This window comes from Halichondria panicea, chromosome 5 (genome assembly GCF_963675165.1).
Source record: "Halichondria panicea chromosome 5, odHalPani1.1, whole genome shotgun sequence".
NCBI lineage: Eukaryota > Metazoa > Porifera > Demospongiae > Suberitida > Halichondriidae > Halichondria > Halichondria panicea.
In genome coordinates, this window is record NC_087381.1 from 6,908,583 (window position 1) to 6,936,024 (window position 27,442).

Genomic DNA, 27,442 nt, shown 5'->3' on the forward strand with positions numbered 1-27,442 from the left:
TGCTTAGTTGCAGTTAGAGAATGCAAAACAACTATTCTATTTGGTATTGGTCGCTTCTGGCGAAAGTGTCTCTGTGGGTTGCATGACCTGCGCTGGTGCCTCGATCCCAGGCCGCTCTAGCTGAAGGAGGCTAGTTCGATACCAGCTGGGGCCTCATGCATATCTACACATTTTTTCCCGCAATTGACTCAGCCAATACAATGATACAAAACAATAGATGTGGCACTGTATACCATAAGTGACCAGTTACAGATATAGATGATTATAGTGTTGGGCAAAAATATTATCTATACAGAGTTCGATATACAACATGAGTATAAAACATTTCACAGTGTTGCTATGGTGACAGCTAGCTTTTAAGATTCGTACTGGTATTGCATGAGATGATGTGGGGCTGGAATAGAGCTCACGGACTGTGCTGTGTGTGTGTGTGTGTGTGTGGAGTGGGTGTGAGTGGAGTGTGTGTGTGGGTAGAGTGTGGTTACGTCAACAGAGATGTACAAAGATACACAAAATAAGGGAGGGGACGCTTTACTGCGAGTGGCCATGTGTGGCTAAGGTGTTGGGCTCTGGACCTATTGACCCAGGTTCAATACTACTGTCAGACTATTTTCCCTCCCATACACTAGTAGCGTACCAGCCATCTCCTCCTGCATCTGTTGCTCTGATGGCATATTGTGGAGGACATTGTCCAGTAGCTGCAATGCCCTGTGTAGTGTGATCTCTACCCAACATGGCGTCTCTTTGATGCTCTGCCTACGATAGTCGGGGCCCCACCCCTTCACAAAGCTCAGGCGTAGAATACACAACCGACGAAGATCATCCACTCCGATACCTATAAATAGAGCCACAGTAATTTCAAAATACAATGACAATACCGTATAGCACGTAATTTTCGTGGGGTAAAATATTCGTTATTTTCGTTGGCAGGCTGACCTCCACGAAATTTTAACGTAGGCATGGCTTATCGGAATGTAGGAATGCCGTGCAGCCACGAGACTAAACGAAATTTTTACTCACGAATACCACTGTTTCTCGAGTTGAACGAATTTTTTACCCCACGAAACTTACCCGCTATACGGTAATCAGTTTTACAAAGTTTTGAGGACATGTACAAAATCTGCAGTGGTGTACCTTTAGCGAGGTTAGGGTCAATCTTGATGTTGACTGGAGTGCTCAGTTGACCTGAAATAAGGTGACAAGTGGGTTAAAATAGTGAGTCAGTGGTGAAAGGGTTAACAGGGAGTGGGCCGAACACAGTCCAAACAACAGATATCAACATATCACAAACAATGTTCAGTCTACACCAGACAACATGCACACATTGCAATCATATCTAGCTAATGCATTTGCATTGCAGGGCTATAATACAAATACTGTACAGCGGGTGTGATCACTTCGAGGGTCGTGGTTTTAGCTGATTAGGCATGTACCGCAAACATTTATACAGTAGAACCTCGATTATCCGGCCCTCGATTATCCGGCCCTCGATTATCCGGAACCTCGATTATCCGGCTTGGCAGTTTTCTTTTTAATCAGATTACATAATTCAGAAAATGGGCGTGTCCCTCAAATGCGCATGCGCGTTGCAGCTGTTACCATGGAGACATGCCTGCTTTTCTTTTGCGCATGCGCAGACAACCATGTGGCACTGCTGTTCATCAATAAAGTGGGTGGATCAAGGCGTGGTTTATCTATTCGATTATCCGGCATATTCACTTATCCGGCCTGCTTCTGGAACCAAGGTGTCCGGATAATCGAGGTTCTACTGTAACATCATGCTGCAAACACCTGCTATTCCGTGAAAATTAAATCAACTAAGTAACGGTCTTTAGGCAAACGTGAATATACCCTATATAGAAGCACACAATGGTACAGTGGTGCCTCTAAATAGAAGCACACGTATAGAAGCACACATACAATGGTGGGTACCTCGCACAGCTGCAGTTTGAGCAGCTACTGCAGCACAAGACTCAGTGGCCTGTCTCTGCATCTCCTCATAGCACTGGTGGAGGTCAAACACCTGCAAGGAGGAAGGGGGAGGGGCTAGTAAGGGAAGGGGGAGGGGCTAGTGAGGATATCAATCAGAACATGAATTACGAATTACAGGCTCTCAAAGTTAGCTACCAAAACGGCTTTACTAGACTTGTATTTCAGCACATCATTGGAAAAGTAATTTTGAGAGCTATTGAATGCTTTCACAACAGTGCACACACACCCATACACCCACACACAAACCACCCTCCACACACACCCACACACCTTGATATATGCCTTGGGGTATATCTTGTGTACAGCGTCGCCTGGAGCACGACCTGCTTGATGGTCGAGGAAGTAACTCTGCACAAACACACTGTGTTCACTCATGCAGCGTATCCACACCTCACCGTCGCCCTTCTCAACCAGTATCACACCTACAGTGGAGGGACAACCTTATAAGGGCATACAACATTATAATAACAGTATTCCCTTCTACAGTGATGAATATACTGAGTGATGGGTTTTAAGCTGTTATTCGAAACAAGCCCCGTGCAACTACTAGCATTGATACAATACGCTATCTCCATACATGTAACTATGACAACGTTACCTTTCCCAATATGCAGTCTCGCCCTATCACTTGCTTCAGTTCTGTGAACATTCGACAATTGGCCTAAACAAAACCTGAGGAGAGATGAAGAGGGGTGAGGTATTGGTACAGCTCAGGTAAGGGGGGGGGGGTGAGGTATTGGTACAGCTCAGGTAAGGGGGGGGGGTGAGGTATTGGTACAGCTCAGGTAAGGGGGGGGGGGGGTGAGGTATTGGTACAGCTCAGGTAAGGGGGGGGGTGAGGTATTGGTACAGCTCAGGTAAGGGGGGGGGGTGAGGTATTGGTACAGCTCAGGTAAGGGGGGGGGGGGTGAGGTATTGGTACAGCTCAGGTATGGGGGGGGGGGGTGAGGTATTGGTACAGCTCAGGTAAGGGGGGGGGGGGTGAGGTATTGGTACAGCTCAGGTAAGGGGGGGGGGGGTGAGGTATTGGTACAGCTCAGGTAAGGGGGGGGGGGTGAGGTATTGGTACAGCTCAGGTAAGGGGGGGGGGTGAGGTATTGGTACAGCTCAGGTAAGGGGGGGGGTGAGGTATTGGTACAGCTCAGGTAAGGGGGGGGGGTGAGGTATTGGTACAGCTCAGGTAAGGGGGGGGTGAGGTATTGGTACAGCTCAGGTAAGGGGGGGGGGGGGGGGGTGAGGTATTGGTACAGCTCAGGATAGTGACGTAGAACCTTTGCAGACTAATGCTCTACAATAAAAAAATGTCACCATGTACCGCTATACAGTTAATAGATCAGGGGCAGTAGACAAACTAGGGGGGTTATATAGAGGGGGTGTGCGTACCTGTCCCCCCCAGAGGGGTCAACGTAGCCGTCCACCGTGACATTTGCTAAACTAGACGGAACTTTAAACAACTCTCCAACTTGTGTGTCCATCTCAAAATAGCCGATAGTGCACCAGAAATCAGGAGCTGGAGGGGTTAACCAGCACATGGTTAGTATAACATATATACAGGAACATTTGGCGAATGAGCCATTTAAATCAAAATGTTTTTTTATTCGGCGTTTCAGGCCTTAACTACACAGAGGGACGAGTGCAGGCGTGGCTACTACAGCAATGACGTTGTGTCCACCAAACTTCAATGTAGCGTTTTTAATTTGCCAAATTAAAACGCTCGTTAAACGTTCCCTTCATACTAGTACAGTTATATGTGTATACTTACTTGGTAGTTTGGGCAGTGGTGGGAAGCTTCTCTGAGCTGGTCGTGTGGGGGTGGGCAGTGTGGGCTGTTGATACGCACCGTACCCTAGGGGTCAAGGTACACAGGTCAAGGTACATAAGGGGGATACACACAGGATAGAGGCTCACCATAATGAGCGTGATGATCCACCATGGGACTGGCCATCTGAGCTGACATTGGGTTGTAGGGAGCAACTGACCCCGCCTGACCCCACACGTGACCTGGAGTGATGTCATATGATGTCATAGCTTATATACATGATCAGTAGTGATATTAATGTTTGCGCGGTTTGCGCTAATTTACTATTCTACAAAAATTAAATCCACAAAAAACCTTTCTAACGGTCTTTCAGTAAAAGTTTATACCCAATACACCCGCTAGCAGTACAGTATGTAGAGTGATGTCATATGATGTCATAGGTTATGTAAGTGGTATACCAGCTACAACAGAGGCCAGACAAGTGCAGGCTGCGGCTACACACACAACCACACTCTTGAAATAAAACAAAAAGCTGACCTGTAGACTAGTATACAGAGCCTATAGTGTGGTCCCACTGTGTACACTGTAGCTATGGTGGACTTTTGTTGTCTGTTTCAATTGATAGGGTTGTAAACGTGCAGCACTAGGTCCAAGTGTTGGGCCTGCAAGCACCTCACCTACACTAGGCCCATGTGTTGGGCCTGGAGTCTGGCTGTACTATTACAGAGGCAGACAGCTAGACACAGCAGAGCCCAGTCAAGAGCAGGCTGGACTACTGACACCAGGACACACATAATTAGCACATGCTACAACAACTACTACCTTCAGAAGTGCAACTACAAACAAATTCTTGAACTATTTGATTGTCTGCTAGTTCTTTGGTTTCCCACAGCACCAGCATTGGGAGGTCACACACCAGCTAGTACAGCGGTGGGAGGTCATACACTAGCTAGTACAGCATTGGGAGGTCATACACCAGCTAGTACAGCGTTGGGAGGTCATACACTAGCTAGTACAGCGTTGGGAAGTCATACACCAGCTAGTACAGCATTCTAGCTAGTACAGCATTGGGAAGTCATACACCAGCTAGTACAGCGTTGGGAGGTCATACACCAGCTAGTACAGCGTTGGGAGGTCATACACCAGCTAGTACAGCATTGGGAGGTCATACACCAGCTAGTACAGCATTGGGAGGTCACACACCAGCTAGTACAGCGTTGGGAGGTCACACACCAGCTAATACAGTGTTGGGAGGTCATACACTGACTACAATGTAGCACAGTACACACTTGACTCTAGAGCACTTGCCCTCAGCTGTGGACATGAGATCTATAGCAACCAGAAGAGGGTTATGCTGGAGGCATGCTGAGATAGCAGAGAATGAGACATTCATTCATTCACTGATGATAACTCAATATCAATGAGGTTGGCATTTCAAGTGCACAAATAACACAGCATAATAGTACATGTAGCTACACTAGTCACACACCCACACGCCCACACACACACACTAGTCACACACCTTGAGGGTCCATGTATTGTTCACTCGCAGTAGGCATATAGCTGAGATTGGTTTCCACGGCAACTGGTGGATCTGGTGGTAAAGAATCTTGTTGCATGGCTTCCACGCGATCACCGTTATCGCCATGGTGACCACCGTCCAACACCATGGGAGGTCCCACAATATCCGCTATGTGGGGGGTGGCAATAAATACACGCTCATATACGATAAAATAACACAATGCTTTTTAGCAGCAATTTATTTTAGGGATTAATTGTGAAACTGATAATAACTGCTAACGAGGTTCAAAGGAAGTGAACACTTTACGCCAACGTTGTCGTTAATGTATCGAAAATACACTTTTTAATAATACGATAATTATGTTACGTGATGGACTTACTGCTCATGTCATGTGATATGATGACCTTTGAACTTGTTTCTGGTCGCTCCTGAGATATAACCCGCTCGTAGTGGTATGGGTTGACACACACACTGTCACACTTGAGGTCAAACGCATACTGACAGAACTTAGCATGTCGTAACTCATTCTTGTGGAGGTCAGGCCAACGCCATATACGGGCATAGATGACATGGGGAAACCCCTTACGCCCAGCCACCTAATGAGTGTGTGTGTGGTGTGGGTGGTGTGTGTGGTGTGTGCACAGGTCGGGGTGTACATGTACATGCGATTATTATGAGGTTGCAAAATTCCACAGACAGACAAAAAGTATATCTGGGTGTACAAGAATGATGTGGTTGTCATGTCCATGTTGGCAGCCCCCTGTCTGGTGAGCTGGAGTCCAGACATAACTGTTGTGTGTGTGTGGTCATCTGCTGCCCCCACACAACACACACCCAGTACCACAAGATACTAACAAACAACAAGACCAAGACAAACAAGCTTTGTCCTGGTTAATTACACCCGAAGATGGCCTCAGGGTTTCCCTCAGGTGACACATGGCTCCATTATTTGGCCAGGGGAACTACGAACATGGACATGTACTAGAACAGTGTGTAACTATAGCCTATAATACACTTCACTGCCAAATTAGCTCAACAAATATAAACAGTCTGGTTGGTTTGTAGTTCGTAAGAGCTTGGCTAGTCTATCATGCTGAAACATGTCTGGTGGTCCAAACACATGCTATGGAGACCATTACCCTGGCTGTATTATAGAGGTGACCACCGTACCTGTAAGCGTCCATCCAGAGTCCTCTGAATAGTCACACACTTGGATGGTTTGGCACCTCCTGTGGTGATGGCCGTCACTAAGCTCTCTAACTCGTCACGTTTATCCTTGAGCTTCTTTACTAGAGACTCTGTAGCTCTCTTAGCAAACTGTTCACTCTCCCCTCCCTGACGATGGCACATGAGAGAGTGGACGATGCTAGTGCAGGTATCAATGCTGGCACTGGGGGGGGGTAGGGGTTAAAGTACAAGGTACAGAGTACTCTAGCAGACGATACTGGTACACATATTTAATGCTTGCACAAGTGGGGGTACAGAGTACAAAGGACGATACTGCTATAATTATGATACTAGAGGGTGGGGTTAAAGTACAACACTCAGTAGCTATAACTCCAGACCAAGCTTGATTACCTATTCGGAGTCATTGGTGGACCTTGACTCATAGGGGACAGTCCCGGGGACATACCAGCCAGTCCCATTCCCATACCAGGGTGGGGGGTCAGTCCACCCAACCCCTGGTGGGAGGTTAGTCCGCCCATCCCAGGGGGTAGCTGACTGTAGTCCATCATCCCACTGTGACCTGCCGCTAGGGAGAAATATACAATACAATAATACTAAGACACTAAGATACTAAGTCTACTGGGAATTGATAAAACCGCTTGAGTGATCGCACATACCTAGTTGTATAGGAAGCGCCATGTCAGCAATATCCGTCAGTGTAATTAGGGATGCTGGATCAGTGGAGCACTCTCTCTGTCTTGTCTTGTGTGGAGCACTCTCTCTGTCTTGTATATAAATCTGCACAATTAGATACATAGTGAGTATCGCCACAGTAACGAGATATACAATCCTTCCATGTATCATATATGTACATACAAATGCAACTATTATTTTGTAACGAACTCATAACGAACAATAGGACACCAATAACACAGCACCTCCAGTTGTCCAGTACTATACCACAGCTAGCTAGCTAGCTACTACAATATATTGCACACAGTGGTAGCTTTATCACTGAATCTCATGAACCTTGTACACTTCACACGAAGACTGTAACTATGGCCGTACCTTCCAATAGGAGCTGAGGTCTTGTCTTGGCTGAGGTCTTGTCTTGGCGCACTGGAGCAGTTGAGTATAAAGTGTACTCACACTGAAGATTGTTTTGGTTTTACATTGGTTAATATACGGAGTAAACCAGACACTCCGGATATTTCTCTGGATATCCAAATGTCTCGACTCCACCCACTTTATGTTCAAAATGTACAAGAAACCACACCCTAACGTTGACGCATGCGCATTAAGTGTAGGATCAGAGATCTTCTTCTTTTTCTTTGTTACCTTCGGTAAAAGAGAGTCACACGTGCCGAAGGTGTGTCATCATGTGATTGAGATAATTCTTATTAGTGCACACTAATAAACTAACAAAAATAATGGGGGCTAATAAAAAAGTGTGAAGAGAGACTGAGCCGCCATGACTCACAACCAGCGGAGGACTCACTGGTGGAAGGAAGGGATCATCGGTAAGCCTATAGCTGCTAGTCTGTGCGCTACAGGCAGCCTTTTAACTATGCTTGATTTCTTTCCCTTTAGTTCAAGCGTAATACCTCAGTCTTTCTAAACTTTATCAAATCAAACACACACAGGTATGAGTGTTGGAGTGCTGTATGGGACCACTAGTGTAGCTGTGGGGCATCCATTCGACACCATCAAGACTAAAATGCAAGCACAGTCTGGATACGAATCTAAGAACATGTTTAGATCGTTTGTTACCACGGTACAAGAGCAAGGCTTAAGAGGACTGTATAAAGGATGTATACCACCATTACTGGGATCTGGAATATTTCGATCTGCTCAATTTGCTGTATTTGAAGCGTGTTATACAGCAATGGACGTTCCATATGGTAAAACTGAAATACCATTTACACATGGTCTACAAGTACGTGTTGTGGCAGGAGGCATCATATCAGCATCAGCGAGAGCTGTTATAGAGACGCCATTGGAGTATATGAAAGTGAGAGGACAGCTTCGCCAGAGCTGGAGACTGAGAGATGTCTATACTGGGTTTGGTGTGACTTGGTTTAGGACACTCGGGCTAATGACAACCTATTTTATACTGGTAGGATATGTACCTTGACCTCTGTGTCGAAGATATTTGTACCTTGACCTTTGTGTTTAACCCTCTTGTCCCCAGGTTGACTCGGCTAGACGTCACGCTCCTCACTTGTTCTCTACTAGTGTGGTTGGGCCATTCTTATTGTCTGGTGTGGCTGCCACTATTGCATGGTGGGTGGTCTGGCCACTGGAGTACATGAAGTCTCAGGTTAGAATAATAGTAATCATTTGCTGTGTTGTATGTACATGCATTACACGTTGTATTTGTAGTTAGTAGACAGCATTTTATGTCTCTGCTTTCTGAGCAAAATTAGAACAAAAAGGACTAGCATAACGTGTATTGTGTGTGCTTATATCCCCGCCCACACACACACCATGCACAGGTACAGGGCAGCTATGGTAAAGGTGACCTCAGTGTATTCCAGCGTATGAGGGGCGTGGTCCGTGACAAGGGTGGTGTGCTAGCGTTGTACCGTGGACTAGGACCTGGGACCATCCGCAGCTTTGTGGCTAATGGCTGCAGTATGATTGTCATGCAAGCAGCTCAGAGAAAAGTGTCAGAATGGGGACTCAGGGGTTAACCTTAGGGGTTATTTATTTTTTGTGAAATTTCATCATTTTGTATGTTCTAATTGTGCGAAAACGCCCCGAAAAGGGTGTAGCCCATACCTACTGCGCATGCGTAATGAGGCACACTGTACAGTACAGCTTGTACACACAGAGAAAGAGTATAAACTTGACAAAGCTTTTAGTACAACAACTACCTAGTACCTGTACGGTTCCTGCTCACTCGTGGACGTTGGAATAATTGTGAGATTAATGAGCATATAAAATAATGACTAATCGTAGCTGTTGTAAACTTGTGTACTGTTTGGTGGGAGGTCCTTTTATATTAAAATACAAATAGTGTCTGGAGCTTTGCATTGCATGCACTTAGGGAGTTGCAATTCACCTATTGAACTATTTATTGTAGTGCTTTATTACATGCGTACACACACACCACACAGGCACTAGGTACGTGTACTGGTTTGCTACTGCCCCGGGCCGTCTGGTGCTAGGCAATCAAGATGGCTACAGTCTCACTCAAGATAAACATTGTCAAGAGCAACAATGTCAAGACAATGCAGGTATACTACCACACACCCTCCACTAGTCACACGCCTCCACTAGTCACACACCTCCACTAAGCACACGCCTCCACTAGTTACACACCTCCACTAAGTACACGCCTCCACTACTCACACATGCCTCCACTACTCACACACGCCTCCACTGCTCACACATGTCCTTCACTACTCACACACACACACACACACACTCTCCACACACACAGTTTGATGAGACTATGATAGTCTATGATGCTTGTCGACTCATACGCGAGCGTGTGCCGGATGCTGCGTCAGGGCAACGTGAGTCACTATATAACCTGTGTCCATATGTAACCTGCGTCCTTATGATACCGTTAGTGCTACGCCCACACACAACGATACTGCGTGGGCATCCAATGTCTAAACATTGTTTGTTTTTTAGCACTTATTTAAATAAACGATTAATTTCAGTTTTGAAAGCTTTAGACGCTAACGATGTTAATTGATAAGTTATCTGTTAGTAGTTTGTTTGTGTGTGTGGGCGTGTGTGTGATATGTGTCCCCTAACGAGCGTACATAAAGGGCACAGCCCACTCATTAGCCCACTCATTAGCATGACAGTGTCCTTTGTGTGTGTGTGTATGTTTGTGGTCAGGATATTATAGATTGTAACATTCCAATCATTCCTGGTAGCTTACCGTGCAGTTGCCATGGAAACCTGGCCATCACCTATACAGCTAGTGTACTGTGTTCTTTGCTAAATAATAACATTCGATGGTTTGGCACGTCTGACAAATATCATGCCCAGTTTGTCTGCAAATAGTTATACCTGAGAAATGCAATTAACTCATGATAAGTGTGTTATGTCTGCTGCTGGTGTGTCGGCTGCATAATGCTGACACAGCAAAGCTAACGCCCTCTTGATAACATAACTATATTCATGATCTGTTGCTTTGTGTGTGGGCGTGTGTGTGCAGTGCATGTGGATGAATGATTGTTCTTTACTACATCCGAATGAATATATACTGTATGGAATGCTGTCTATATTGTTCCAAGCATACTTAGGGAAAGTTCAACAACCATTGACAGACTGTGCGTACACTATGCTAGAATAGTTAGAGGTCACGACCTTCCCTCCCTTTACAGCTAACGAGTACGGCTTGTTCAAATCGGACGAGGACCCTACTAAAGGTCGCTGGCTGGAGCAAGGTCGGACACTGGAGTACTACCATCTCAAGTCTGGGGTAAGTGGAGGGACGGGGTAGCTATCTTTGAGAACCTGTAGTTTGTGTTCAGTTTGATGCATTCAATAGCTCTCAGAATGACCTTTCCAATGATGTGCTTTATGTGATTAGTCGAACCCTTCAATTTTAACATAATCAAAGGCTAGCCTTTCGCTTTTTGCCAATTTCAGCCGCTTTGAGAGCCCGTAATTGTACCCAGTGACCTTGTTGATTCACCCCCCCCCCCACACACACACGCACACACCCACACATACACACACACACACACACACACACACTACACCCACCTACCCACACACACGCACACCCACCCCCCACACACACACAGGATCTACTGGAATATCGAAAGAAGCAACGACCACTGCGTGTGCGTACGCTGGATGGTTCCATCAAGACCCTCCTAGTGGATGATAGTCAGACAGTGGCTGAGCTTACCCGGGTAGTGTGCGCCAGGATAGGTGAGGGGGCGGGGAGTGTAGTGGTTGAGGGGGCGGTTAGGGTAGAGTAGTTGTGCTTTCAGTGTGGTCCACACCACCAGCTGGTGCTGTGTATAGTATCAATATATGTAAGTTAGTAAACTGTAACGATGTTTATACAACTATTATTCAATGCTCCACACACACGCCCACTCCACCACACACACACCCGCCCACTCCACACACATAGGTCTCCAGAACCCTGAAGAGTTCTCCTTCACCAGCGATGAGGAGACATCAGAGCAGACGCTGCGTCGGGAAGGTCACAAGGCAAGGGATCAGAAGAGACTGGACAAACTCAAGATGAAACTACACACTGACGACGAATGTACGTGTAGGATTAAGGGGGCGTGGCCTTGAGTGGGCGGTGTGTAGCTTGTGTGCTTGGCCTCTATTTGTACACATGCTGTGCTTCTAAATCATGTGATGATAGTAAACAAGTGTAGAGCTTCAGTTCTAGTTCTAGGAAAGACTGCTCTGGTTGCGTTGAGTTGAGCTCTGGAAGTTATGTGGTCAATTATGGCTTGTTAGCATAAATAGATAGAAGCACTTTTTAACAAGGACTCCAATGGTGTATGAAGCTTTAAATTTCAGTGAAGTATGACAAAGTTATGACAACTTTATGAAGGTCAAACTCACTCAACACAAATAAGACTTGAGACTAATTCCATGCCTCAGTTCAGGCAATGCTGATGTAGTGTTGTCCTCCATTGAAGCCAGGCAAGGACGCATGTGCAGTCGTAACCTTATATGGTCATGGTGGCTAGTCATGTTATGAGGTTGGAATGTAGTCAAAGGGCGGCAGTATTGTGTTATTGTCTGTCCTGACTGACACACATCAGTACTACTATTGTGTCAGCTTATATGGCTGTGTGTGTGTGTGTGTGTGTGTGTGTGTGTGTGTGTGGGTGGCTGTGTGTGTGTGTGTGTGTGGTGGGGGTGGCTGTGTGTGTGTGTGTGGGTGTGGGTGGCTGTGTGTGTGTGCTCCTGGGCTGTGTAGACACTGCAATAATCTACTAGTACCCTATGACCACACCCCTTTCCTTGTATAGTGAACTGGTTGAACCCTGACAAGTCTCTGAGGGAGCAAGGTATAGAGGACACCATCGTCCTCACACTCAGAAAGAAGTTCTTCTTTTCTGACCAAAATGTCGACAGAAATGATCCCGTTCAACTCAACCTTCTCTACGTCCAGGTGTGTGTGTGTGTGTGGTGTGTGTGTGTGTGGGCGGTGTGTGTGCTCTCCTCATAAAACCATCTATTCTGTTGTCATCCTCGATATTACTCTCTCTAATTACCCGCACACAGTCACGTGATGCCATCATTGACGGGACACATCCTTGTACGCGTGAAGAGGGTATACAGTTCGCAGCCCTCCAATGTCAGATCCAGTATGGCAATCATAACGAGGCCAAGCACAAACCAGGGTTCCTGAACCTTGTAGAGTTCTTACCAACAGAGTATACGAAACTCAAGGGAATTGAAAAGAACATTTTCAGTGATCACCGCAAGTTGCATAACCTGAGTGAGATCAATGCTCGGTTCCGCTACATCCAACTGTGCAGGTCACTGCGGACGTATGGAGTCACCTTCTTCCTCGTCAAGGTGAGGGGGCGTGTAGTTGAACCAACAGCCATTAACTTGAGTACCGTTGATCCAATATCAATGATTTTGAAAAAGACCTTTCAAATGATGTGTTTCAATCCCAAAGTTTGGCGAGGCCATAATTTGTCATTTTTCCGCCTTGGACCATGGGCTATTATTCATGGTATGGCCAAATTGGCAAATACTTTTATCTCTCAAATATAGGGCCGAAATTGGCAAATTTCAGTTTATGGCAGCTGAAAGAGCCAAGCAACTAGCTGTCATAGCTTTCCTAGCAGATACTCTCACACACACACACACACACACACACACACACACACACACACACACACACACACACACACATACACACACACACACACACCACGTACACACACACACACACACACACTGTTTCTTGCCCCACCCCTCACAGGAGAAAATGCGTGGGCGTAACAAGCTTGTACCACGGTTGCTAGGCATCACTAGGGAGTCAATCATGCGTGTGGATGAGAACACCAAGGAAGTGCTCAAGACCTGGCCCCTCACTACTGTCAGACGCTGGGCTGCATCACCTAACTCATTCACTCTGGTAAGCAGTTAGTACCGTAAGTCCTATTACAGACGACGCTCTAATTATACGACATTTGGATATTTCTTCCATAACTATAGCACCATAAATGTACTGTCTATAAATTCTTTTATTTTGTGTACATCATTATAGTTTAGTGTCGTCTTATTATTAGCTTGTGATCACAATATGCCACGCCCCTCTTGTAATATGCCACGCCCCCTCTTGCAGGATTTTGGTGACTACTCGGAGTCCTTCTACTCAGTACAAACCACGGAGGGGGAGACCATCTCTCAGCTCATAGCCGGGTACATCGATATCATCATGCAGAAGAAGAAGCCAATCCATGCAGACGTTCCTGACGAGGACGATGAACCAGGTGGGCGGGGCTGGGTTATATAGGGACTAGGTGGGCGGGGCTAGGTTATGTTTAGTAATTATAATATCAACTTTACTTTAACAAAAGCAATTCCTTTTTCCCACATTTCAGTAGTTATCTTTGAGAGCCCGTAATTTGTGTTCAGATTGTCCAATTTCCAAACTAATTGATGCATTCAATAGCTCTCAGAATTACCTTTCCATACTATTTTATCGAGTTCTGGCTACATGCAGTGATGGTGGAGGAGCTGATTGCTGGGGGACAGGCTAATGTGACCACCTTCACTCAGGGTGGTCATGGTTACGGGGAGGAAGACAGTATGGCTCTACAGGGAGTGCCACAACACCCGGACATGGCCGGAGGAGACGGCATGCACATGGGAGGTGTGTGTGTGTTGTGTGTGGTGTGGGGGGTGTGTGTGGGTGTGTGTGTGGTGTGGGCATGGGAGGTGTGCGTGTGTGGTGTGGGGGTGGGAGGTGTGTGTGTGGGTGTGTGTGTTCTAATCCATGGTTGTGTGACCCCCCCTCCTAGGTCTACCACAGTATGGCTCTATGATGGACAGTGCTGCCACAGTCCACCATCCAGGGTCACAAGCCATGAACCCTCAGGTACTGGAGGCACAGAGTGCTCTCAGTGCTAACATTGGGAATGGATTGATGGCCACTAACACAGCCACCGAGGAGCTCATGTCACGCGCTGTGCTAGAACCACTGGGATCTGACGCTGTGAGTTAACCCCTACACCCCCACACACACGCCCACACACACACGCCCACACAGTCTTTACTTCCATTCTACAATATTTTACACATGTACATGCCTATGTGTATTAACCCCTCCATGCCCATGTGTATTAACCCCTCCATGACCTCATATATTAACCCCTCCAGGCCTCGCTCAAGTGGAAACAGACGACACTAGATGTGTCCCGTCAGAACGTGAGCTCTGCCCTGGCGGCCATGCTGGCCAGCTCTGCCTCCATCATCACACTCACTGGAGGGGACCCAACTAACACCAACTACACTGCCGTGGGATCTGCCGTCACTACCATGTGAGATAACTCTATTTAACCATCATTGTCAGTGGAATATTGAACTCTATTTAACCAACATTGTAGAGAAATATCAAATCAATGATATTAAAATGTTTATTTAACCCCTACAGCTCCACTAATCTGACAGAGCTAGCGAAGGCTGCTCGATTACTGGCTGCCCTCAATCCTGATGGCCCCACAGGAGATGAGCTGTTGAGAGCTGCTCGTGCGTTGGCCGCGGCAACCGCTGCACTCTTGAACTCTGCACAACCAGAGAACATGAAGGTATGTTCCGTATTCATTCTAATTATAGACCAGGGAAAAAATTACTTTTAGCCGAATTATGATATGAATTTTCATATAGAGTGGTTTGAATTTCGTATGATTAGAACATGGTACATGTCGCTGTGTGTTGAACTTTGACCTTGCAGGATCGTCAACAACTTCTTCAATCTGCCGGAGATATGGGAGCGACTGGTGGGCGTCTATTAGAACTTGCCGGTGACGCTGAAGTTGACCCTCGAACCCAACAAGCCCTCGTGAGCATGGCTAAGTCGGTTGCTAGTGCCACGGCTGCCCTAGTTACCAATGCTCGCAATGTTGCCGCCAAATGTGATGACCAAGCACTCCAGAACCAGGTCATCCTGTCAGCTAAACAGACAGCTCTGGCCACACAAGGACTAATAGCCTGTACCAAGGTGGGGTACTATATCCAAGTATCTTTGTTCAGTATTTGCTATCTTGGTATACTGCACCCCCCCCCCCCCCCCCACACACACACCACACGCACACACACACACACACAGGTACTAGCCCCATGCATTGATAGCCCACTGTGTCAGGAGCAGCTTATTGAGGCTTGTAAGATGGTGGCTGCTGCCGTGGAGAAGATCGTGATGGCTGCTCAGGAGGCGTGTGGTGATGATGATGCTCTGAGGGACCTCGGTGCTGCTGCCACAGCTGTCACTGAGGCACTCAATAACCTCATAGAGCAGATCAGGGAGGGAGCGTACGCTGTCGAGGGAAGTGAGTCACTAGTGTGCCAGCCTTCGCAATAGAATATAAGCTAGCTCCATGTAGTCTATGTTAGCTTGTGTTTAAATGGTGTATGATAAACCAGTGTGTGTATAACACATGCCCCCCCCTAGGTACCTATGACGTGTATAACACATGCCCCCCCCCCCCCCCTAGGTGCCTATGACGATGCTGTTGAGGCAATCCTCGTGGCAACTGAGAGACTGTTTGCCTCCATGGGCAATGCCAAGGAGATGGTACAACAAGCCATGGCTCTCTCCAAGGCCACGGCTGATCTGGTCAGAGCCATCAGACTAGAGGCTGAGAACGAGACAGACCCTGATGCACGACGCAGACTACTAGACGCTGCTAAGAGCCTTGCCGACGCTACAGCTCGTATGGTGGAGGCAGCAAAGGGTGCAGCAAGGAACCCAAATGACCCCCGAACCCAAGAAGCCGTACGAAAAGCTGCTGAGAATTTGCGTGCTCTTGTGAACTCTGTGGCCTCCAGTGCTCTTAAGAAGAAGGCAATAAAGAAGCTGGAGATAGCGGCCAAACAGACTGCAGCCGTGTGCACGCAGTGTATAGCTGCCGCTCAAGGTATGTGGGCGTGTGTGGTGGGTGGGCGTGTGTGGTGGGTGGTGTAACTGTAGAAATTATTCTAAAAGAAAATAGAAAATAATATTTCAGTGATTGGTTGAAATGTTCTATTCGGAATTGGACCTGTTCATAGCTAACTGTGTGTGCACAGTACAGTGTACCAAGCTTATTGTACCTCTAGGAGCTGGAGCGACCAATCGGAATGAAGCCTCACAGATGCAACTCATCAACCATTGCAAGGCTGTGGCAGAGCAAGTGTCATCACTAGTACAAGCTATCCGCCTCTCAATGAACAACCCTGACAGTCCAGCTGCTCAACTTGGCCTCATCAACTCATCCCAGGCCATGATACCAGTGAGTACACACGGATATGTATCTAGTCTTCATGTTGAGGTTGACCTTATAAAGTTGTCGTAACTTCACTGAAAGTCATACATTCCTTGAAAAAGTGCTTCTTCAAAACTATTCATGTTTTGTGAGAAAATTGCTAAAAGTAGTCAGGAAATGTGCAATCATTTATTTGGTCATATTTTTATTTCACAGCCTTCTGGAAAGATGGTCGCCGCTGCTAAGGCTGCTGTTCCCACGGTAACAGATCAAGCTGCTGCTCTACAGTTAGGAAACTTTGCCAAGGCTACTGGCGTTGCTCTCGCTGACCTCAGGGCTGCCTCCGCAAGGGTAGGTGTGGTGTGGGAGTGTGTGATGTGGGTGTGGGCGTGTGTGATGTGGGCGTGTGTGCTTGTACTCTGAAGTTAGCTACAGTTTATCTAATATAGCGGGTTGTTTTCGTATGATGGAATTTTTCGTATTTAGAGCATTAATCCGAAAATTGTAAGTACAAAATACGTCACCATCCTGAGCTGTGCGAATATTTAGTGTGTGGGCGTGTGCTTGTACTCTGACCCTCACTAAATGTACAGTATATAACATGTGTTATTAATGTAATGATATCCAATATTCCCTCCAGGCTGCTGAGGTATGTGGGTCCCTGGAGATAGATAGTGCCATAGATACCGTCCGTGCGCTGGCCAATGAGATGGCAGAGGCTAAACGAGAGGCCCATCAAGGGAAGCTGCTACCGTTGCCGGGGGAAACAGTGGAGAACTGTGCCCTGGAGTTAGGAGCCACCTCCAAGACTGTCGGGTCATCCATGGCTCAACTGCTCACTGCCGCTAACCAAGGTGTGTGTGTGTGTGGGTGGGTGGGTGTGGGTGGGTGAGTGGGTGTGGGTGGGTGGGTGTGGTATCAGCAATCTAAACTTGTCATGTGATAGACCTCTCCTAGAGCTACTGAAGGAATGTTTTAGCTTTAAGATTGATTCATCTAAACTAAAGTTACGGGCTGTCAAAGAGATTGCTGCTAATAGAACCTCAGCTAATACGTGTGCCCCTGTACACAGGTAATGAGAACTACACTGGGATAGCCTCCAGGGACACAGCTAATGCCCTCAGGGTGTTGGCTCATGCTGTGAGGGGTGTGGCTGCTGGCTCCAAGAACACACAGACACAGGAGTACATCCTCTCCACCGCTCAACAGGTGTGGACAATAATGAATACTGTGCACTCTATATAATCATGGTTGAGAATCAAGTATTGATTGCGTTTCTAAGTTGCATGCAAAGCATGGGGAATTGCATGCTCACTATTTGAGTGTCTTTTAATTGTGATTTATGCGACAACTTGCAATCCTTATTGTACTTATACAAAATATGTACTATGTCTATACATGTACATGTGCTGATACTAGTACCACACTGGTCGGTCACTAGCCCACCGGTTACCATAGTATGTTGTGACCTATCCATTACGATAGCCACTCCCCCTTTATGTCAGGTGATGGACCAGAGTGTAGCGCTCATATCGGAGGCTAAGGCAGCCGTACAAGATCCCAACGCCCCTAACAAGCAAGTGAGGCTCGCACAAGCAGCCAAAGCCGTGTCTCAAGCTCTCAATCAAGTGGTCAACTGTCTGCCTGGGCAGATCGAGTTTGATCATGCCATCAAGGCAATCGCTGAGGCATCACGAAGACTGCAGAGTGGAAAGGTGTGGGTGTGTGTGCATGTGTGGTGTGGGCGTGTGCGTGTACAGTGTATAACGAATTTGTAGTTGTGCTATTATTCTCTATTTCTATTCTAACTCCTTCCTCACACTCCCCACACACACGCCCACTCCACGTCCACTCAACTAGTTCCCAAGTGCCGGAAACGCTTCATACCAAACACTGCAAAATGAGCTCAGTTCAGCAGCTGCCTCTCTCAACGCTGCGGGTACAGAGGTCGTTGCCGCGGCGAGGGGTACACCTGAGCAGCAAGCAGTGGCCACTAAGAAGTTCTCTGATCGCTTTGAAGAGCTGCTCACAGCTGGTCTGACACTGGCCGGTGCATCCAAGGACAAGCAATCCCGTAGCGACATGCTGGGGTATCTGCGCACAATATCCGTGTCTTCATCTAAGCTGCTACTAGCTGCTAAGGCTATCTCTGCTGATCCCAATGCTCCCAATGTCATGAACCAGCTGGCAGCGGCCGCACGCTCAGTGACTGATGCCATCAACTCTCTGCTCAACTTGTGCTCTAGCTCTGGTCCAGGACAGAAAGAGTGTGACAATGCTCTCAGGAATATTGAGGTACAAGTGAAGACAGTACATGTATATCGTGTGTACTATAGAATGGCTGCATTCAATATTAATATGTTAGTTAATGTTAGTACTCCTCATGTATTGTGCTTCTTAGTTACATTATCAATTCAATTGTTCTAACGTATAAAGATATCATTTGCTGCTTTGGTATTATTTTGTATCACGCAGTAATTAATTAATTTCCCTTTTTACAGAGCGATTCTGATACTAATCCAGTGATAAATAAAGTATCTTTGAATGGCCATATTTTAGTTCCGTTGGTCCCATGGTTTAATACTACCGTATGTATTGATACATGTACAGTGTATGTTATTGACCACACCCACTTCCCCTGTAGGCTGCCGCCCCCGTACTTGACAACCCTAACGAGCCTGTCAATGACCTCTCATACTTTGACTGTCTTGACCTCGTGCTAGAGAAGTCCAAGATAATCGGGGAAGCCGGAGCACTGCTCACCACACACGCCAAGAAGGGAGCTCACGAAGAGTTTGGGTTTGCTGTTGAGAACACCGCAGCTGCCGTCTGCAAAATAACAGAGGTACAGGAATACATACAAGTTCTGTCATTACTACCTGTGTGTAGCTATCTTAAGCTTTTTTCAGCTGTTTTAGTAGAGAGCCCGTAACTTAGAATTTCAAAACGAATTGATAGTTTGATACAAGCCCCTCCCACTCACACAAGCCCCTCCCCCTTGTAGGCGAGTGCACAAGCTGCATATCTAGTGGGTATTGCTGACTCATCAAGTATGGCTGCCACTCCTGGACTAGTTGACCAATCACAGTTTGCCAGAGCATCACAAGCAATCTCCACTGCCTGTCAGAGCCTCGTCAACCCAGCGTCGTCACAGCAACAGGTATATAAGCAGTATTATAATATTCCTATAATTTTAAATTGAGCCTGGTTGCTTTTAATAGTTTATTTCAAGAACAGTGATCTTGAGAGTTGCTCACACTACCCCCCCTCACACTACCCCCCCCCCTCACTAACCCCCCTCACACTGCCCCCCCTCACACTACCCCCCTAACACTACCCCCCCCCCCCCTCAGGTGTTGGCTGCTGCCACGGTGATTGCTAAACACACCAGTGTTCTGTGCAATGCTTGTAAGCAAGCTAGTAGCAAGACCTCCAACCCTGTGGCAAAGAAACACTTTGTCCAAGCAGCCAAAGAAGTGGCCAACAGCACTGCCAACCTCGTCAAGAACATTAAGGTACGTCACTTCATTACATCAGCATTCAGCGCTAACTTAGATTGTCCATAACTTGTGTTGGGAACATCCTAGTATTTAGCATTATTATGTGTATGCATGTATTGACCTCTATGACCCCACCCCTTCATGTATGCATGTATGCATGTATTGACCTCTATGACCCCACCCCCTTATGTATGTATGTATTGACCTCTATGACCCCAGGCTCTCGCTGGAGAACTGAACGACACTAATCGTCGTGCGTGTGCTGAGAACACCCGCCCACTCGTGGAGGCGGTGGAGAGCCTCACAACATTCGCGTCTAGTCCACAGTTTGCATCCACCCCCGCCAAGATATCCGCTCAAGCACGTCTGGCACAAGAACCCATCCTCATGGTGAGTGGGCGGTTGTGTGTGTGTGTGGTGTGGGCATATATGTGGTGAGGCACACCTGGCAAATCCTTGGTTAAATTTAAGGAACAATGGATGCAACATGATTTATAAAACCATATTTATTTTACTCCCTCTAGGCTGGTAAGAATGTAAACAAGTCTAGCACTAGTCTGCTGTCCTCTGCTAAGAGCCTGGCCCTCAACCCCAATGACCCTCCCATGTGGCAGCTACTTGCCTCTCATACCAAGGCAGTGGCCGATGCCATGAAGGGACTCATCCAAGCCATCAGGGAGAAATGCCCAGGTCTGTCACTGTGTGTGTGTGTGTGTGTGTCCACGTCTGTCACTGTGTGTGTGTGTGTGTGTGTGTGTCAGGGGCAAAGGAAACATATCTGAATCTAAATTATGTGTTCTCACAAGTAGCTATCCAAACGGCATACATGAAGTAGCCTTTTTGCTTGTGGGCAAATTTTGTGGGTTTCTAGTATTCAGATAAGTTGAAGAGAATGTACAGTGCATGTGTACTGACTGTGGCTAGTCAGAGATGGTTGCCCTGGGTTACCTCGCCCCCCCCCCACAGGTCAGAACGAGTGTGATGATGCCATCGATCAGTTGAACAGGACCATCAACCAGATCGACCAAGCAGTGCTGTCTGCCATGAGTCAGCAGCTGCAACCTCACGTCTCCTCCAGTCTGCAGGTACACCACAACTAGCATGCTGGGCATGTTGAGTCTGGCCCTCGTCAGGTTGTCATAACTTTGTCTTCATATACCATTGGATTCCTTGTTAAAAGATGCTTCTTTCTATAAATCATTGTATAGAGCTGATAAGAGTTAGAAAGACAATATTGTTCCTAGGGATGATTTATTGTGACAACCATTATCCAAACCACTCTTTGAAGTTTAATTAAGTACTTAATAATTTCTATATTTCTTTGTAATTTAATAGTTAATTCTTTCCAGGGCTTTCAAGAGCAAATGTTGGAGACCTCCTCTAACGTTGGCGACACCATCAAGCCCCTAGCAACGGCTGCTAAGGGCGAGGCTGAGAAGCTCGGTCATCAAGTGACGGCCATGGCTAACCTGTTCCCGTCACTTGCGGGGGCGGCAGTGGGTGCGGCTTCACGCACCTCCTCCTCACAGATGCAAACCAAACTACTCGAGCAGACAAAAACACTCACTGGTCAGTAAAATATTATGAATATGTTTTTCTAGACCTTTTTTTTATAATTTTATACCTACGCTCACCTGGCATCAGTATCCAATTAAGTGAATGCTTGTTCGAAATAACAGTTCTGATATTAAACGAGTGATATATTCCATGTCTACAGAGAGTGCTGTTGAGCTGATGTACGCTGCCAAGGATGCAGGGGGAAACCCCAAGAACACAACAGCTCACGGCAAGGTCGATGAAAAGGCATCGTTCATGCAGAAAGCAGTCAATGAGCTGACATACACACTGGAGCAAGCCGGAGGAGAGGCAGGGCTTATTACAGGTGGGTGTGGCTTACCATATATGGGCATGGTTTCATATGCAATCTGTATCAATGATCCGGAAATATTTCAATGAGCATTAGTTTGTTCTGTTGTAGACAGCTAGTGAAGCCTTCACACACACACACACACACACACACACACACACACACACACACACACACACACACACACACACACACGCCCCCTCCACACACCACACACACAGGCATGGTTGATGAGATAGACAAGGCTATGGGCAGACTAGACATTCCACTGGAAGGGGAGGTGCTCCAGTCCTACACTGACTACCAGAGTGAGACCTTCAAGAAGTGCAAGGAAGTAGTGAAGCATGCCCAAGAACTAGTGCTCAAGTCATCATCAAGGTAAGTACATGCTGTACTACATGTGTACTTTGACCTCTTGTCCCACTGTGTACTTTGACCTTTTGACCCCCACCCACACAGCCCTAATGACATGGCCTCCAACAGTCGTCTCCTCACTGACTCGTACACTCAGTTGGTGGATGATACTCGTGGTGCTCTAGCAACCGTTGACAGTGCTGACCTCACCTCCACACTGCACACATCTGCACTGAACCTCGGTACACCCACTCACACACACACACGCCCACTCAAGAGTAGTTATTCACATTGGTTACTATAATTAGACACTGCTCTAAAATTGATATTGATTCTTGTAGCCCATAGTTGGTAATAGTTCTAAAACCTCCATAGTTCTAAAGCCACACCCCTTTCCCTCGTCCAGGTACTGCCAGTAAGGACATGGTGTACTGTGCCGCTAATGTGCAAGGTAACCCAGAGGACCAGCCCTCCAAGAGAGCTCTCTCTGATGCTGCCAAGGTCGTCACTGAGAAGGTACGTACCTGTTGCCATAGTGATGCATGTCTAACGTAAAAGTGTTGTGTTTTTATTTAATACATGTAGCTAAAAATTAAATGTTGACTGTCCATAACTTGAATCATTAGCTGTATGCATGTACGTTTCAACTGTTTGTGCTCCCACACACACACACACACACACACACACACACACACACACACACACACACACACACACACAGGTGTCGGGAGTGATTGCTGCGCTACAAGCCGGTGCAGTGGGCACTCAAGCATGCAATGAAGCCATCACGTCCATCACGTCCATCGTGGGAGACCTGGAGACCACGGCCATGTTCTGTACAGCAGGTGCTCTCAACCCAGAGGATTCCACATCAAGGTACGCCATATGTGGGTGTGGTCTCATATAATGCCACCCCCCTTCCTGCGTAGGTTCCCAGAGCATCGTGTTGCTGTCCTAGAGACGGCCAAGGTTCTGGTGGAGAACACCAAGAGACTCGTCAGCAGTGCTGGTAATTATAACAATATAGTGACATGTACGTGTGTGTGTGTGTGTGTGTGTAGCAGCACAAATGTTCTGTTGATGGTGGAAAACATGATTTTAGAATTGGCTTGTGAACTTTGAGTGCCCGTAACTCAGTGAAAGATTGTCCAATCTCACAATTTTTGACAGGCCTATCTAATGATTGCCCCCCCCATCACTACCCCTATCTAATGATTGCCCCCCCCCCCCCCCATCACTACCCCCTAGGACAGGCCTATCTAATGATTGCCCCCCCCCATCACTACCCCCTAGGACAGGCCTATCTAATGATTGCCCCCCCCCCATCACTACCCCCTAGGACAGGCCTATCTAATGATTGCCCCCCCCCCATCACTACCCCCTAGGACAGGCCTATCTAATGATTGCCCCCCCCCCATCACTACCCCCTAGGACAGGCCTATCTAATGATTGCCCCCCCCCTCACTACCCCCCATCAGGTGGTACCCAGGAGCAGCTAGCAGAGGCTGCTCGTAGTGCTGTCAAGACCATCTCACTGGAAGCTGAACATGTCAAGCTAGCCGCTGCTGACCTCGGCTCTGAGGACATGGAGGCACAGCTGCTGTTGCTGACTGCTGTCAAGGACGTAGCTAATGCTCTGGGCAATCTGATTGGTGCAACTCGTTCTGCTTCTGGCAAGAGTCACACTGACCCTGCCATGGAGGGACTCAAGACCTCCGCTAAGGTGGGCTATATTTAGAATAGGCCGGGCGTTACGATATATATACTACATATGATACAGTTACAGTGATTTGGTTACTGTCTATATAATTATGTGTATGTTCTGTGTTGTTAGTACACGTTTGCACATACTGTGATGTCCCTGCACGACCTTTGACTCCACACCCCCCCCTAGATGATGGTGAGTAAGGTATCCTCTCTCCTCAAGACAGTCAAGAATGTTGAGGAGGAGTCGGGTCGTGTGGTGCGCTCCCTGGAGAACACCATAGAGGCCATTGAGACCAACCTCACAGAGTTCATGTCCCCCAACAAACCAACAGTGACTGCTGGACCAGAGGACCTCATCAGGTCCACCAAGGTGGGTGTGGTCTGAGATGGGTGTGGTCTGACACTCGTAGTATTTCGGGCCCAAATTGTCCATCTTCTGGTAGGCTACATATAAACTGGGTTTGTTTGTTTTCTAAATCAGATCTGTTTTCGGAGCTAACTTTCTTTGTTGCTGAGTAGTTTATAACAATGACCTTCACTACAAGACAGCTGTTATAATATTGTCAGTGTGATTATCTTGTGTATAGGGTATCACGTTTGCTTCTGCTAAAGCCGTGTCCGCTGGCAACTCCCTCAAACAAGAGAACATCTCAGCCTGTGCTAACATTGGTAACAAGTCAGTCGCTGATCTACTCACGATGTGCAAGGCTACTGCCTTTGCAGCTGACGATGATGATAAGTCAAAGTACGTGTGTGTGTGTGTGTGTGTGTGTGTGTGTGTGTGTGTGTGTGCGTGCGTGTGCGTGTGTGTGTGTGCGTGCGTGTGCGTGTGTGTGTGTGCGTATCACATGACTGTACCCTCTTACCACATGACACCACTACAGACTAATGGGAGCTGGTCGTGACTGTGTGTTAGCATTCAAAGCTCTACTGGAGTTGGTCAAGCAGATAGCCATAGCCCCTACTGCTGCCAACAAGGCCAAACTAGCAACCTACTCTAAAGAAGTGGCCAATGCCGTGGGAGAGTTGGTACATGGAGCAGAGAAACTCAAGAGTACGTGTTGTCATGGTTACTGTCCTCGTATCTTGTATCATTATAATGATTGTACCAACTACCAAATTATTCGTATTCTAAATATTCGTACAGCTCAGAATTGTGACGTGCATTGTAGAACAATTGCACATAATAATTTCGCTGTTATAACTTTGCTCCGATTGATGCTCTAAATACGAACATTTCTACCATTAAATACCCAAAATAACCCGCTATATATGTATGGTGTTAAAATATTATTAGCACACCCCCTTTTTCAGGTGACTGGGTCGACCAATCAGATCCCAACGTGATTGCTGAGACTGAGTTGTTGCAAGCTGCTGCCTCTATCGAAGAAGCTGCTAGAAAACTAGCGGAACTAAAGCCAAGAGAAAGAGTGGTAAGTAACCGCTCCCACACACACACCCGCCCACACACACACACACACTATCCACACACACAGCACGCTGACGAGAGCCTCAACTTCGAGGAGCAGATCCTGAAAGCTGCTAAGAACATCGCCAAGGCAACGTCTTCCCTAGTGAGGAATGCCAGTGCTGCACAGAGGGAGCTGGTGGCACAGGGCAGGCTGAGCTGTGAACCAAAGTCAGAGGACAGTCAGTGGTCAGAGGGTCTAGTCTCCGCTGTAAGTGATGGGAGGGGCACACTACTCAGAGCTAAGATACTGTGTGTGCATGGTTATTGTGTACAAAGTGCTATCACAGAACTTGTATCGGAAAGGTAATTTTGAGAGCTTGAATGCATCATATTGGGATATTTAAAGATAGCTACAAAAACATTTTGGGGAAAATTTAGCTTTTGTTAAATTCATGGATTTCGGTCTTTCACTATCAATGTAAGCAGTGATATAAGATTACACTGAGTGGAGGGCCGGGTTGTTTGTGCATACCTAGTGGAGGGCCGGGTTGTTTGCAAAGCACTTAAATGGGACCTGACCTTTATAATTATTGTCGTATTAATGTACCTTCAACACATTTCAATATTACAATACCGTAACCCCCTCCGTCCCCCTCCGCAGGCTAAGCTGGTAGCTGCTGCCACTAGCAATTTGTGTGAGTCTGCCAACATGATGGTCCAGGGTGAGGCGGAGGAGGATAAACTGATTGTGGCTGCCAAAGCTGTGGCTGCCTCAACCGCACAGCTACTCATTGCGTGTCAAGTCAAGGCTGATGCTCGCTCTGAGAATAACAAGAGACTCCAGGTATGTGGGTGTGGTCAGTGGGTGTGGTTATATATTATTAACTATACTGTCATTGTGCATACTGATAGCAAATGACTGCATTGCAACTCAATATTTATATAGGCCTTTGATTGTTTAGCAACATTCATTATTATTGCTCTATTATAGATGGCTGGAGCAGCTGTCAAGAAAGCCACGGAGGCGTTGGTCAACTCAGCCCAACAAGCATCCGCCAGATCCACCGAGGCAGCCGTCATGGCCAGTGGCGGACCTCAGGTAACCATGGAGACTGCATGGGAGGGGTGTGGTTTAGAGTAGTCGCAGATCTTAGGTACAAAGCGTATTAATTTATTTCCTATTTCAAGTTATGGGTAAAGGATACCGAAGTCCTCGAGTGTGTAGATGGCAGTACATGTGTACGTGTGTATCTCTGTGTGATAGCTGCCCCCTCCACACACCTCACACCGCCCCCTCCACCCACACACACACTCCCACGTACAGCTCAAGGGCAAGGTGATGAACAAGTTCAGACAGGAGCTAGAGCTGAAGGAGGAGATGGCTAAGAAGCAGCGTGAACTGGAGAAGGTCATGGAGCAGCTCTACGCCATTCGCCGTGGCAAGTAAAGACTTGACCAGAACAATACCATTTGATTATTATAATAATAAAAATATTAGAGTAGATGATTTGACTATTGCAGTGTTACATTATACAGAGCTATAGTTGTGAAGCACGCAGTTAGTGTGTGCTCTCATGAGTTGATGTAGTCTAGCAGCCGTGTAATTTTGTAAAATGAATATTGTTAATTAAATAATGTTGAAAGTTGCTCGAGGGTAATAATGGTCTTATAGGAAGTCTCTGCATGCTCAGTATAGCTCGAGGGTAATAATAGTCATTAGCTAGGAGGTCTCTGTA

The 27,442-nt window shown here is 46.9% G+C and overlaps 4 protein-coding genes across 4 annotated transcripts in view; 3 read left to right on the forward strand and 1 right to left on the reverse strand.

Moving 5' to 3' along the window:
• The window catches only part of LOC135335843 (uncharacterized), a gene marked incomplete in the record, with an annotated part of 743,773 nt that overhangs the window by 82,197 nt on the left and 634,134 nt on the right, over positions 1 to 27,442 (forward strand).
• On the reverse strand, positions 184 to 7,668 carry LOC135335974 (mothers against decapentaplegic homolog 4-like). The gene is made up of 15 exons (XM_064531716.1): positions 7,509 to 7,668; positions 7,118 to 7,238; positions 6,852 to 7,026; positions 6,444 to 6,663; positions 5,653 to 5,869; positions 5,274 to 5,441; positions 3,901 to 3,993; positions 3,755 to 3,838; positions 3,376 to 3,502; positions 2,591 to 2,664; positions 2,263 to 2,414; positions 1,933 to 2,023; positions 1,135 to 1,185; positions 638 to 835; positions 184 to 418 (listed from the first exon to the last, which is right to left on the reverse strand). Exons 2-15 carry the CDS (start codon positions 7,137 to 7,139, stop codon positions 357 to 359), a joined length of 1,734 nt encoding a protein of 577 aa, XP_064387786.1. The 5' UTR covers positions 7,140 to 7,238; positions 7,509 to 7,668; the 3' UTR covers positions 184 to 356.
• Positions 7,811 to 9,174, forward strand: LOC135336042 (mitochondrial substrate carrier family protein L-like). Its single transcript, XM_064531814.1, has 4 exons — positions 7,811 to 7,960; positions 8,084 to 8,556; positions 8,632 to 8,760; positions 8,936 to 9,174. Exons 1-4 carry the CDS (start codon positions 7,912 to 7,914, stop codon positions 9,131 to 9,133), a joined length of 849 nt encoding a protein of 282 aa, XP_064387884.1. The 5' UTR covers positions 7,811 to 7,911; the 3' UTR covers positions 9,134 to 9,174.
• Positions 9,211 to 27,341, forward strand: LOC135335848 (talin-like). The gene is made up of 45 exons (XM_064531437.1): positions 9,211 to 9,362; positions 9,560 to 9,679; positions 9,886 to 9,961; positions 10,787 to 10,884; positions 11,213 to 11,342; positions 11,551 to 11,688; positions 12,413 to 12,555; positions 12,669 to 12,965; positions 13,381 to 13,536; positions 13,747 to 13,894; positions 14,128 to 14,277; positions 14,426 to 14,619; positions 14,784 to 14,944; positions 15,058 to 15,211; positions 15,358 to 15,624; positions 15,733 to 15,952; positions 16,118 to 16,540; positions 16,722 to 16,894; positions 17,084 to 17,218; positions 17,508 to 17,721; positions 17,940 to 18,076; positions 18,373 to 18,582; positions 18,728 to 19,162; positions 19,512 to 19,712; positions 19,872 to 20,027; positions 20,221 to 20,382; positions 20,587 to 20,757; positions 20,892 to 21,057; positions 21,334 to 21,452; positions 21,717 to 21,936; positions 22,085 to 22,249; positions 22,456 to 22,612; positions 22,694 to 22,830; positions 22,995 to 23,104; positions 23,310 to 23,464; positions 23,518 to 23,597; positions 24,067 to 24,311; positions 24,483 to 24,665; positions 24,883 to 25,040; positions 25,180 to 25,349; positions 25,610 to 25,728; positions 25,792 to 25,974; positions 26,368 to 26,550; positions 26,698 to 26,805; positions 27,031 to 27,341. The coding sequence occupies exons 2-45, from the start codon at positions 9,620 to 9,622 to the stop codon at positions 27,151 to 27,153; spliced, it is 7,590 nt and encodes a 2,529-aa protein (XP_064387507.1). The 5' UTR covers positions 9,211 to 9,362; positions 9,560 to 9,619; the 3' UTR covers positions 27,154 to 27,341.

Excerpts from the sequence above, each read along its gene's own strand:
- LOC135335974 (XM_064531716.1), bottom strand. The coding sequence starts at position 7,139 with ATGGCGCTTCCTATACAACTAG. Across the intron at positions 6,664-6,851 it reads CCACCAATGACTCCGAATAG|TGCCAGCATTGATACCTGCA; the intron begins GTAATCAAGCTT and ends ACCCCCCCCCAG. Across the intron at positions 1,186-1,932 it reads TCAAACTGCAGCTGTGCGAG|GTCAACTGAGCACTCCAGTC; the intron begins GTACCCACCATT and ends ACCTTATTTCAG.
- LOC135335848 (XM_064531437.1), top strand. The coding sequence starts at position 9,620 with ATGGCTACAGTCTCACTCAAGATAAACATTGTCAAGAGCAACAATGTC. Across the intron at positions 16,895-17,083 it reads CATCCCAGGCCATGATACCA|CCTTCTGGAAAGATGGTCGC; the intron begins GTGAGTACACAC and ends TTTATTTCACAG. Across the intron at positions 22,831-22,994 it reads CACATCTGCACTGAACCTCG|GTACTGCCAGTAAGGACATG; the intron begins GTACACCCACTC and ends TCCCTCGTCCAG.
- LOC135336042 (XM_064531814.1), top strand. The coding sequence starts at position 7,912 with ATGACTCACAACCAGCGGAGGACTCACTGGTGGAAGGAAGGGATCATC. Across the intron at positions 8,557-8,631 it reads TGACAACCTATTTTATACTG|GTTGACTCGGCTAGACGTCA; the intron begins GTAGGATATGTA and ends TCTTGTCCCCAG. Across the intron at positions 8,761-8,935 it reads TGGAGTACATGAAGTCTCAG|GTACAGGGCAGCTATGGTAA; the intron begins GTTAGAATAATA and ends CACCATGCACAG.